Raw genomic sequence first — 13,119 nt, 5'->3', positions numbered from 1 at the left:
TACTCTCAGATACTAGCTTTCAAGAAGGTTTTGGCATCATTACCATACGTTAGTCAACAGAGACTTCCTTATTGAACTTGAGAATGCTGCAGCACATATTACTACCTGTTTCCAGCCTGTATTTCAGAAGCCTTAATTGATCCAGTGGTATGCCAAAGTTAGTGGAGATGTAATTGCTGTTTTACTTGAAGCTTGCTGCAAAATTTTGTTATGGGCAAAAAAAATTTGCACATAGTATGCACAGCCAAGAGTATAATGTTACTGCAACTCAAAACTTAACTGTATAATGAAACAATTATTTTCAGTCCATATCTGATTATAGCAGAAAACAATTTTACAACTACAGAAAAATGTCTTCATAATAATACAACTGAAAATGTAACACAATTACTCTCCAGCACTTTCTCTGGTGTTCTACTAAACCTGCAAATGCCCTTCTGTTTTCAGCTTACTGATACTAGTATTTAGAATCATAGAATCAATAAGGTTGGAAGAGACCTCAAAGATCATCAAGTCCAACCTGTCACCCAAGACCTTATGACTGCTAAACTAAGGCACCAAGTGTCATGTCCAGTCCCCTCTTGAACACCTTCAGGGATGGTGACTCCACCACCTCCCTGGGCAGCCCATTCCACTCTCTCTGTGAAGAACTTTCTCCTCACCTCCAGCCTAAACCTCCCCTGGTACAGCTTGTGACTGTGTCCTCTTGTTGTGGTGCTGGTTGCCTGGGAGAAGAGACTAAGAATTTGTGGGAAAGAAAGGGGAATGGCTACAGGAGAAGTCAATGTCTTGAATTCTTAAATTGGAGCAATATCATATTGATGCTGAGGGACTTTACCCCATTCTCTTGGGAGCACCATTTTGGTTTTGCAAATTATCTCTGTTTCTCTGTAAGACACAGTGAATCCTCTGCAGCATTTGACTTCATTCTTCATCTATGGTAGCATAGTATACTCACTTTCTTTACATATCATTTAACAAATGCTTCCAATTTGCAAAAGTAGCTTGAAGGTGCTAAGTATTTCAGGTTTAATTTTCAGAACAGTTATTAAGAAATTGTGTTTCAATAGTGACATTGTTATTGTTTAGTCAGCAACTTCAGGAGTCTGTCACAACTGTAACTTTGGGGAAAAGAAAATTACAGGGCTGCAGTTTTTCCCTAGAGAGAATTTTTGCTGTGACAGATCACGTCGTTTCTTTTTTGATTTATGTACCAGACATAATAGACTGTTTTATCAGCTTTTTTATTTTTTTAATCTTCTCATGTGGTATTAATCTCTATCCAAGGATCTGCTAGAATTATGAAACATGAGTTTCTTATCATAGACTATAAACTCAAGAATAGTGATCTCACAGTATCAGCTGTATATCAGTACAAATATATCAATATTGGTTCAGTGAGAGGAAAATCTACTGTTTTCTTGCTGTTGTCAAAATGTTAGTAGTAATCTTAAATGATACTGGTTTTGCTCTTGTTTTGTTTGATTTTGTTGGTTTGTTAGGTTTTTAGTTTTGTTTATAATTTTGTCATTTGGACTTTAAAGATTCTTCAGTTTCCCCTAAGATCTGCCAGACTTCTCAAGTGACAGTGTGGTAGGCTTAACAATAATTATTATTACCTATATGATATATTACATTTTTTCTAGTGAATTGTATCTTTTAACTTTTGATTGTCTATCCTGATTTTTTAATGAGTATAGGAAAAGCTTTAGCCTTTCTTTTTCTAAAGTTGCATTATATTTTGAATCCTCAGCAGTCAGAACAGAGACAGATGCAATACACACCGCACTGCAACTACCTAAATATATCAGTGTGGATATCAAATACTTGTCATTAGTAATTAACTGTGATGTAACCATTACTTGTTACTGTACTGTTTCTCAAATCAGAAGCATGCTCTGCAGATTAGACATGTAAATCCTAATAAATTATTAATCACATTAGGAGGTGCTCATGTTCTTCTGGAAGATGTGAAGTATAATTTCAAAAGAAATATGCTGTGTTTCCAGCTTCAATTGTAAATGTACTTTTATGGTTTTGCACTATGAAAATGAGATCAAACCAACAACCTACTTAATTCATTAGCTTGTCTCTGGTAGTGACTAATGGCTGATATGTAGCTAAAGTATAGAAAAGTCAAACATATATTAATTTCTCCCTGTTATCTCTTAGTTTTTAGAAACTTCACTTGGGTACTGCCAGAATCAGATAAGGTGTCTTTGTATTTGAAGCTCTTAAGTAGCTTTCCAGTGGAGTCTTTTAGAAACTCTTCCTACCTGTAGTAGAAAGTTCCATGGTGCAAATGTGCCTGGTACAAAACCACTTCTTTTGATGCATTAGAAAGCTGCCACTAATCTTGTGGAAAGTGAATAAGGGTTCCCTATTCATCTTCTCCACACCACCTTTAAATGATAAAGGAGAAATCCTGAAATTTCTGTCTTCTTGGTTTGCAATTTTTTCCCCAAAATCTTCCCCAAAACTTTTTGACCCCACTGCATGGTAATGTTATTAATTAGAAGTATCAAGTGGTTTTTTTTGTGCACTGTGTTGTGTCTTGGATATTAAAAACATTGATATTCACCTTATAGAAGGAAGATGGAAGCAAAGATAAGAGTATATGCATATATTTGAATTTATTTCAAGTTTTTGAAACATATACCTATAAATAAATAACAGCAGCAAGATACATTAAAAGAATCTTTAAATCCTTTGTCCTCCAATAAGGGTGGGGGAGTGGGAGTGGTGGTGGGGAGCAACTGTATGACAAGATATCAGTATATCATATTCACAGATATAGATATTTGTATGGGGGTTATTAATTATATCATTGGTCACAGTGAACTCTGGAACAAAGTTGTTGTAATGGAGCTTATTGTACAGCAATCTGTGTAGTCTTTAAAATGAAGAGAGCATATTTTATGTAGAATGGATCATAAAACCAAACAAAACTGCATTATGTGTCTAGAGGGTGCTCAAAGATGACCTTGAGAATATACATAATGTTTTAGATTCTATTTAAAATTATCTTTGCATTTGTTTCCTCTATAGCAAAACTTCGTGAGTCTTGTTTCGATCCTGGAAATATAATGAATGGAACAAGACTTGGAACGGATTATAAACTGGGATCAACGGTCACATATTACTGCGATGCAGGTTATGTTCTTCAAGGATATTCTACGCTGACATGTATCATGGGAGATGATGGAAGACCTGGATGGAACAGAGCCCTGCCCAGTTGTCATGGTAAGAGAATTTTTTTAATGTATTGTAATTTATGGTGTTCTTAGTCTTGCTTTGTCATATGGAAGAAACAGGTACAAAATTAGAGGATGTAATTCCAATGAACTTACCTTCCTAGGTCAAAGCCCTTTTCAATTATAGATTTTTTTTATTCTTAATTACATATTTAATAACTCCAGATAAATATTATTTTGAGTTTATAATAACTTTCCTTTAATAGTACTACAAGTTATTACTATGAATGGAGGTTTATTGTAATGTCATCCTGAATAGAATAGAATAGAATAGAATAGACCAGACCAGGTTGGAAGACACTGTCAAGATCATCGTGTCCAACCTATCATCCAACACCACCTAATCAACTAAACCATGCAACCAAGCACCCTATCAAGTCTCCTCCTCAACACCTCCAGTGATGGTGACTCCACCACCTCCTCAGGCAGCCCATTCTAATGGGCAATCACTCTCTCTGTGTAAAACTTCCTCCTAACCTCCAGCCTAAACCTCCCCTGGTGCAGCCTGAGACTGTGTCCTCTTGTTGTGGTACTAGTTGCCTGGGAGAAGAGACCAACCTCTGCCTGTCTACAATCCCCCTTGATGTCAACCTATATTCTTGAATTAGCAAATTTACAGCATAGAGATATCTACAATATAAATCTATTTGCGTAGAACATTAAATACACTTAGGATAGATTTACTGTGTTTTAGGTGGATAAATTATTTTGTATGTATGATATTACATAATTTACCTGAAATGCACCAAATATCCAGGCATTTAAACTTCTATGCATATGAAGAGCTCTACTCACTTTAGGAATTACCTGCCTTCATTTCTGTTACCACTAGCTACCTCAAGGGTAGGCATTTTCCTATTTAGAGTTGAAACAAAGACTCAAATTTTATTTTATTGATTTGTTGTTAATTCTTATCAGCAACTGATAGCCACTTCATAAAAAAAACCCCAATCTTTTCACTTTAATAAGATTGAGAACAAAAGCTTCTCCCATGTATCCAACAGCATAGTAACAATCAGCAACAAAATGTTAAGTTAAAATACAATCCCTTCATTATGTTAATTTCAATTAATTTTAATGATCTGAAGATTAAAAAAAAAAAAAGCTGTTAAATGCATGTCTAATTTGAATATAGTTAATTTAAATGGAATAGGAGTTTTCTTTGGTGTGTACTTAAATTTATCTTGCAAAGTAGATGGTGAACCAAGAGAAAAAAAAAAATTAAAAGATTAAAATTGCCAACTATAAAGAATAGCTATTTTTATAACATTTGAAGACCTTTAATATTTTCAATATCCACTAAAACCATTACAGGCTTCAGGGGCATAGTCTTATAGTTTTATAGGAAGAGTGAGGCATCTCAGAATGTGCCAAAAAAAAATACTACAAATTAGTGTTCTCATTTTGGTCATGTTTGGATCTAAATAAGCCATAGAAGAGGAAGGGAGAAGTTTCAGCACTACAGATGGCTCTCTTGGTTTTGGGAACATGCTTTTACAATGTATAAAATTGTATTTGTAAAACATGTAAGTCAAACAACACAGAAAAGCTTTTTCTCTTCTAAGAGAATTTATGTCAGTAATATCTGATTATTTCCATGAAGAAAATGATCAGATAAATAGTATGAATAGCACAGGGTGGAAATGATACTGTAGTCCAAAGTCAGACCCTATTAAGTAAAAAAATTTTGTTGCAATAAATATAGATATTTCCACTCAATAGTAGAATCTCAGAAGAATAGCACCTCTATATTCTGAATAATTTGACTTAACTTAGTCCTGAAAGATAGATTTGAATGGTCCACATTTAGAAAAGACTCATGGGTTTTACTTGTTCTAAAGTCTAGCCTTTTAGATAACATATGGGATAAAAGCATTCTCAGTTTGGAATTAAAAAGAAAATGAAGGTTGTGGGTACATTACGTTGGAAGGACAACTATTTGGGATAGCTTTAAGCTTCCTTTGAAAATGTCTGGTACTTCAAACGCCATGGGCAATCTTTGTTGAGGAGCACATCATGAACTGGCTGCCGAATTGTTCAGTTTGTCAAACCCTACTTTCCTGGCAATGTACAAAGCTGGTGTCTACAGACCCTGAAAGTTAATAACTGATGATTTTGGAGTCAGATAAAAGCTGAACAGAGGCTTTAAGGATCATAGTGGACTAATTTTCAAAAGTATATTCAGTGTATAAAGCTCCTGGCTTTGCAATTTACCTTTATGCACCAAATATTTTTTATGACCTAGTCCTATGTGCATTAGGCAGGACTTGCATTTGGTTGAAATAATTATTAAATATGACTTTGAGCCTCTCTAATAAGTGTGGGAAGTGAACCAAATCATTGGCTTCATTCTTTTTTGAAAACATGCAAAGTTTATGCAGACTAATATGCTAAATTATTTGGCATTTCATGGTGGATGTTAAGAACAGGATGTAATTAACACATGCAGATGCAATATTACTATGACAGAAATTATGATTAATGGTTACTCTTTGCTTCACCAAGTATAGTTAATGTTAAATTATTGGTAGCAATGAAAAACCAAAAGTCCTGTAGTGGAAAATCATGTTTAAGACTGAGTGTCAAAACCTTGTTCCTAGCAGAGAAAACAATTTATTGATAACTCAAAAATATTGTTACATTTCATTATAGTTTGAGGTTTTATCCTTCAAAAGATTTGAATCGAGGCAACAAAATCTCTCCATATGATTTATCTAACAGTCCCAAATATTGTAATGAATTGCCTATGACTAATTCACTTTTTATTTTTAATAAAAGCATCCCTATTCAGAATATTCCTATGTACTGTTTGTCTTTTGTTTGAAAGGAAATGAAATAAGGTGATAAAAACATAGAATCATAGAATTATTCGAGTTGGAAGAGACCTTAAATATCATCTAGTTCCAACCCCTGTGCCATGCATGGTCAGGGTTACCTTCCACTAGATCAGGCTGCTCATTTGTACAGAGAGCAATCGTGAATTTTCTCATCTTTTGTCTTTTAACATGCACTGTCATGGTTGCACAACCTCTTTGAGTAGACAAAGAATTCAACTTTATTAGAATAACCTTTATTAGAATAAACCAAACCAGGTTGGAAGAGACCTTCAAGATCATCATGTCCAACCCATCAACCAATCCAACCCACCCAAACAGCTAACCCATGGCACCAAGCACCCCATCAAGTCTCCTTCTGAACACCCTCAATGACAGCGACTCCACTACCTCCCCAGGCAACCCATTCCATAGCGCAATCACTCTTTCTGTATAGAACTTCTTCCTAACATCCAACCTGAACTTCCCCTGGTGCAGCCTGAGACTGTGTCCTCTTGTTCTGGTACTGGGTGCCTGGGAGAAGAGACCAACATCTGCCTGTCTACAACCTCCCTTCAGGTAGTTGTAGAGAGTGATAAGGTCACCCCTGAGTCTCCTCTTCTCCAGGCTGAGCAACCCCAGCTCCCTCAGCCTCTCCTCATAGGGCTTGTGTTCCAAACCCCTCACCAACTTTGTTGCTCTTCTCTGGACTCGTTCCAGCAAGTCAATATCCTTCCTAAACTGAGGGGCCCAGAACTGGACACAGTACTTGAGGTGTGGCCTAACCAGTGCAGTATACAGTATTCATGACATTTACACAACAAAACAAGAAGACAAGACTGGTGCTTTTACTTTAAAACTACTCCATAGTAGCCTTAAATATTTATTTATAAAATCTGTAAAACCAGTATTGGTTAAAAAATAATAATTAAAAAACTAACTAAATAAAAGAAGCCATAGGTTCCTGGAGTGACTGTGTTTATCATGCTGTGCAATGTCACCAATTAAATGCATATATTTGTGTTTCATGTTTTGGAGAAAGAAATGACATGAGAGGCAAAATGAAGTGTGTAGTCAGGGAAAAATTACCCTTTAACAAAAAAAAAATATATATTAATTACTAGAGAGTACAGTATAGCATGCATGTAGTTCAAAGTATTAATAATTATGTATGGAAAAGTATTAAGCCTTTATAAGCAATAAACTGATGTGATATTTGTGTTTAAAAAAAAAAAAAAATTAAAAGGAGGAAATAGAGTAGAATAGAATAGAATTAACCAGGTTGGAAAAGACCATCAAGATCATCGAGTCCAACCTATCATCCAACACTACCTAATCAACTAAACCATGCAACCAAGCACCCCATCCAGTCTCTTCCTAAACACCGCCAGTGATGGTGGCTCCACCACCTCCCTGGGCAGCACATTCCAATGGACAATTATTTTTTCCATGGAGAACTTCTTCCTAACATCCAGCCTAAACCTCCCCTGGTGCAGCTTGAGACTGTGCCCTCTTCTTCTGGTGCTGGCCACCCAGAAGAAGAGACCTGCCCCCACCTGTCCACCTCTTTCCTTCAGGTAGCTGTAGACAACAATAAGGTCTCCCCTGAGCCTCATCTTCTCCTGGCTAAGCAAGCCCAGCTCCCTCAGCCTCTCCTCTTAGGGCTTGTGCTTCAAACCCCTCCCCAGCTTTGTTGCCTTTCTCTGAACACGCTCCAGCAAGTCAACATCTTTCCTAAACTGAGGGGCCCAGAACTGGACGCAGTACTCAAGGTGTGGTCTAACCAGTGCTACCAGTACCTCCAGGTCCCTCTCTGCCTGGCTGCTCTCCATCCACTTTGACCCCAGCCTGTAGCACTGCATGGGGTTGTTGTGGCCAATGTGTAGAACCCAGCACTTGGATGTGTTAAGACTGAAAACCCAAACAGCGACAAGTTACAAAATTAAGGCTGTCATGCAGGTGAGGGTATGTTTGGAAATTCTTCAGCAGTTATTTTTTATACTACAAGGGCATTAGTGGTTTTGTTTTGATCCACTAGTGATAAAAAGGTGTGTAATTTTGAAGTCACGGTATGAAGGGTCACTTTAATCTGTTTCAGGCTTTGAAAACATATAATGAAAGAGACAGTTGCAGAAGGCAGAGAGTATTCTTGCAGCTAATGAAGCTGAATAGTACTGTGAATCAGACTGCAATTTGTTTTTGTAGCTCCAAAGTAATGTTCATCGAACTGCTTAAGCAGCATGCTCTATTTAAAGTTGTCATAGGTTAGTTACTTTTTGCTCACAATAACCTGTTTTATAGAATCACACAGGCCATGACCTCAGTAGTTCAAGGTAGAATTTAAATCCATTAGGAATGTGTTTCAAATATGTAAAATACTACTCAGATAGTATGTACTGTTAACATTTAGTTCTTACTAGCTAGATTTGAAAAGAAAGGTGAAGCATATTTGGAATAAATAAGGATTTTATTTTATTGTGACTGAATCTCCTCAATATGAGATTTTTGTTCCGAAGCTACCACTGCCCATGTTTTACAAATATATGTCTCTTACTGTACCATTTTGAGCATTCTTCCCAAAACAGTTTGTGGAGAAAGATTGTTTCCTTTAAAGGTCACCAAAGGGGATTCAAAGAGCTTGTTAGGATTGTATATTTTTCCATTTGCATCTAGACTGCATGAACAGGATTTACTGTGCTTGCATGCTCAGCAGAGCATGACTTAGAGCTGCAACGTAGGAAATACCAGATATAGTGAGATATCTGAATAAACTCTGGGGAAGCAATGCCTCTTGATATTAAAGCATGCAACAAACACTATTTTTGAACAATTGTAGGGTTATTTGTGTTTGTGTAGAAATTCAGCACTTGGAAGATTCCTTAGAAAGTAAAAGAGGTTGGTATCTTGGTTCCAGTGTACCTTAAACTACAACCCTCAAACTACACTGATTTTCCTATATGAACACACTTATTCCTCCTCCATGGAAAGCAGATCATTGTACACCAAAAATTATCAAGCCACAAAAAAAACAAAAGAAAAAAGCTAGCATTCAGCCATTGGATTTTTCACAATTAAGTAGAGAGTTGCTTAGCAGTATATACTACTTGGAGATTCTGGGATTATTTTTCCTATGAGAGACCACTGACTGTTTAGTGTAGAATACATAAGTGCTTTTGGGAATAGGGAACAAAAATCAAATCTTACTATGTGACTATGCAGAGAGCAGATATTTTGCTGAAACCCCCCCAGCTTTTGAAAAACGTGATTAAGTTAAATCTCAACTTTTCCTGCAGTAGTTGCTCTCTTAATATCAGAGAGATTTTGAAAACACTATTGCAATGACCTATAAAGGTTAATAATTCTAGAAAGTCCAGAAAACAATTAAAAATAAATACAGCCATATGCATATACCCACACCAAGTATTACTTTGAGTGTCTGACCTTTTGCATATACATTTGGAATTCATTATATGGTTTTACAATATCCATTGAATAATAAATGATGTGTGTAATTATTCTAAGCTTTCATTTAAGAAGTACTCATGTAATATAATGGTAAATAAAGCATAAGAAATGAAGAATAGCAGTTAATTACAATGACCTCATTAAAATCGACTGCCAGAGAATCCAAATTTCCAAGGTATTTAAGGGATTAGTTAAATAGAGTGCACCATAAAACCAGGTATTTCATCTTCTGTTGAACTAAATCTGCTGCCAATTTTTTAAATGTATAGTTTAGTGAAGGGTATGTTAGAAAGAAGGAGAAATAGTTTAAGCTACATAAACTTTGATATATATATATATTTAGCCTTATTTTTGCAACTTCCCAGGGGTAGCAAAGGCCTGAGCTGGCTAGGTCTTGTGCTTCGCCCTGCTGTCACTCATCGCATCTCAGCCTCTTCTCCTCCCTCCTCAAGGCACAGTGGTGGCAGCATGAAGCACACAGTCCAGCTGGCTTGGGCCTTTGTAACCATTGAGGAGGCGACTAGGCTGTGTTCCCTTCAATCTGTGTCCCACAGTGGGGCTGTGCTTGACTCGGAAATGAAGAACAAAAGCAGAAGGAAGCAAAATAGCTTCAAAAGAGTCAAGCTGAAGGTGTAGGTCTGCAGCACTGAGCTCTGGGTCCCTTAATCTACCCCCCTCCTGCTACCTGAAAGGAGCTTTGGCCACTTCTAATGATTTTTTCCCTGAGTTCTGCTCTAAGCCAAGTAAAAATCGCAGCTGTTTCCATTTGAACAAGAATAACCTGCTCTGGAAAGTTCTGATACAGGTTTAAGTGAGTGAACTTCCAAGTCCTGTACTCCTCAGACACCTGAAATTCAATCGCTTTCACCACAACCGCTCCCAGACCACGTTCAGTGTTAAAAATAGAAACCTGGGAAAAGAAGAAATGTAGAGTCATAGAATGGTTTACTTTGGAAGGGACCTTAAGGATCATCTAGTTCCAAGCCCTCTGCCATGGGAAGGGATCCGTTCCACTAGACCAGTTTGCTCAAGGCTTCATCCAACCTTGCCTTGAACTTCTCCAGGGAGGGGACATTCATGACCTCCACCAGTGTAAGGAATTACTTCCTAGTATCTAAATCTATTCTTCTCAAGCTTCAATCCACTCTTGTCCTATCACTACAAGCCTGTGTAAAAACTCTCCTCCCAGCTTTCTTATAGGCCCCCTTCAGATACTGGAAGTCCACTACAAGGTCTCCCTGGAATCTTCTCCAGGCTGAACAGCAGCTCTGTCAGACACAGGTATGGGGTGAAAGATGTGGTTTCCCAGGTGGCTGCAGTCCTTCTGAGGTGGAGCAGGAACAGGCATGCTGCAGGATCTGACCCCTCAACAGGATGTGAATGAAGACCTGTCTTTGGTTCGCTCTTTCCCCACCCAACCCTATGCCTTTGACTAGAGAGAGCTTTGCTGAGCTCATATTTCCAGAATATTCCATTCATTCCACCATCTTGGAGTGGGACTTTTGACAGTGGCAGAGAGCGACAGGATGAGGGCTGATGGCTTCAAACTGGAGACCTTATCATAAAAGCCTGATGTTTTTTGTGTGTGTGTGTTTAGTAAATGAAACATTGTGTAGCATTTATTTTAGAAATAAATACTTAACAGAGGAAACAAATTTGTTAAATAACTGTTAAGATTAAACTCATTAAAAATGTTTTATAGTCCAAAACAGGAAGAGTTATTTCAAATAGACACCATAATCCTGACAATAGATTAAATTACTTAGTTGTAAAGTGTGTATGAGAAGCAGGTAGTAGACACAGGAAATCACTTTTGACTGTTTCATATAAATGATGAAGAAAAGTAAGAAAAAAACCCACTATTTCTTGCTTGACAATTTTGAATAATGCTAAATGTTTACTTATATTGTTAACCTTAGAAAAATACACTGTTGTAGCAAATAGCGTTCTTATTTATCTGCCATTTTATCAAGTATTATAGCTGTTAATGGTAGAATAAACATGGCCTTTGTGCGATAAGAGTGTTTGCTCTGTATTTTTTTATGTATAATGTTATAAATAATTGAGAAATAAATAAGCGCTCGGTCAAGGAATCCTGACTTTCTTGGTTTAGTTGTAATATATGTTATTTTGAATTATGAATCTATTGGCATGAGCAAGAATTTACTAGTATGCAGAAGGGCTGCATAATCTATGGTTTTGTCGGAGTATAAAGCATCTTAGAAATGAATAATAGTTTTGGATGCTGTGAATTATAGTTTACTGTGTATAAAGAACATTATTGTTTTATTAAGATGGTTCATAAATGGTAGACAAAAGCAATAACTGATCTAGGAAACTCCAGAGTCCAATCAATTCTCTTTTGATATATGAGAAAGCTCTGCAAACTCAATACTTCACAGGTTACACACATTTAATCCAGTCTAGAAGTGTAATAAAATTTATTTTAATAGCATACATCAACACATAACAAATCACTTTAATTTTTATCCTCTTAGATTATGTTCTTAAATACTCATTATATTTACTTTTTAGCACCCTGTGGAAGTCGGTCAACTGGCTCTGAAGGCACTGTATTATCACCAAACTACCCCAAGAACTATAGTGTTGGTCACAACTGTGTTTATTCTATCACTGTTCCTAAGGAATTTGGTAAGTAGATCTGATCTCTTTCATATCTTTTTGTTGCCTGGATACGTTCAAAATTTTGGGTGACTTGTATGATTGCTTTTAGATTTAACAAAGTTGTTTTGACTGATATTTTGTTTATACTTTTTATTATTTTTCTAGTGCACTGTTTTCTCAAAATGCTTGTATTTACCATTACCTTTCATTTATTTTTGTCTCACTGTGACAATCAATGTGTAACTTAGAATATTGCTGTGATGCTATGTGGTACCAGTTAAAGTTTCTTTCCACCCAAGATCATGTGCCTAGCTTCTAGAAACTGTAGCTTCAGTAATTCCATGTTGGCAGGGGAAGAAACATCTCTCTTAAATGTTGACTAATACTGCTTTACTTGGCTTCTCTGCATCATGAGGCAGTAGCATAGTCCTTCCTGAAGAATGAAATTAGAACAGCATCCATTTAGTTTTTGTAGATTCCCAGATCTTCCCTCAAAGCTTCACACCCATCCAAACTTTTTTCTGATGACTAGATCAATGTTTTAAACACGTTTTCTCTCCCACAACAAGCATGACTTTTACAATGTTGTTTTATCTCTCTGGGATGATGAATTAATTTATCTCACTTTATTAAACAATGCCTATGGTGACAGCTGACAGTTTGTTCATTTTGAATCCTCTGTAAGTAGTATGCCAACATATTGAATATAATTCTTTAAATATTCATGCTTCAGATTTATACTTGGATAAGTAAGACTTTATCCTGACCCACTGCTCATATTTCAGTCTGTCAATTAGCAGGGATGGGCATTTATTAACCTCCCTGTTGATTCTGTAATCATTTTATCCAAATTGTCCTTAATATTTGAATTGCTGTGTATCCATCTGCCATACTCACGATGACTGAATTCTTTTCACATCCACTTAATGTGATCTTATGTATAGCATAGTGGTGCATAGGAT

At 36.5% G+C, this 13,119-nt stretch overlaps 1 protein-coding gene across 1 annotated transcript in view; it reads left to right on the top strand.

The window, feature by feature from the left end:
- Positions 1 to 13,119, top strand: part of CSMD3 (CUB and Sushi multiple domains 3) — a 406,730-nt gene that overhangs the window by 287,818 nt on the left and 105,793 nt on the right. The window contains exons 31-32 of the mRNA XM_068167989.1: positions 3,049 to 3,243; positions 12,068 to 12,184. Of these exons, the coding sequence (XP_068024090.1) occupies positions 3,049 to 3,243; positions 12,068 to 12,184 (312 nt within the window). The remainder of the gene's footprint in view (positions 1 to 3,048; positions 3,244 to 12,067; positions 12,185 to 13,119) is intronic.

Source organism: Melanerpes formicivorus, unplaced genomic scaffold (assembly GCF_026170545.1).
Source record: "Melanerpes formicivorus ecotype bairdi unplaced genomic scaffold, bMelFor1.0.p_v2 SCAF_128, whole genome shotgun sequence".
Lineage (NCBI taxonomy): Eukaryota > Metazoa > Chordata > Aves > Piciformes > Picidae > Melanerpes > Melanerpes formicivorus.
This window is presented reverse-complemented; position numbering and strand designations above follow the sequence as displayed.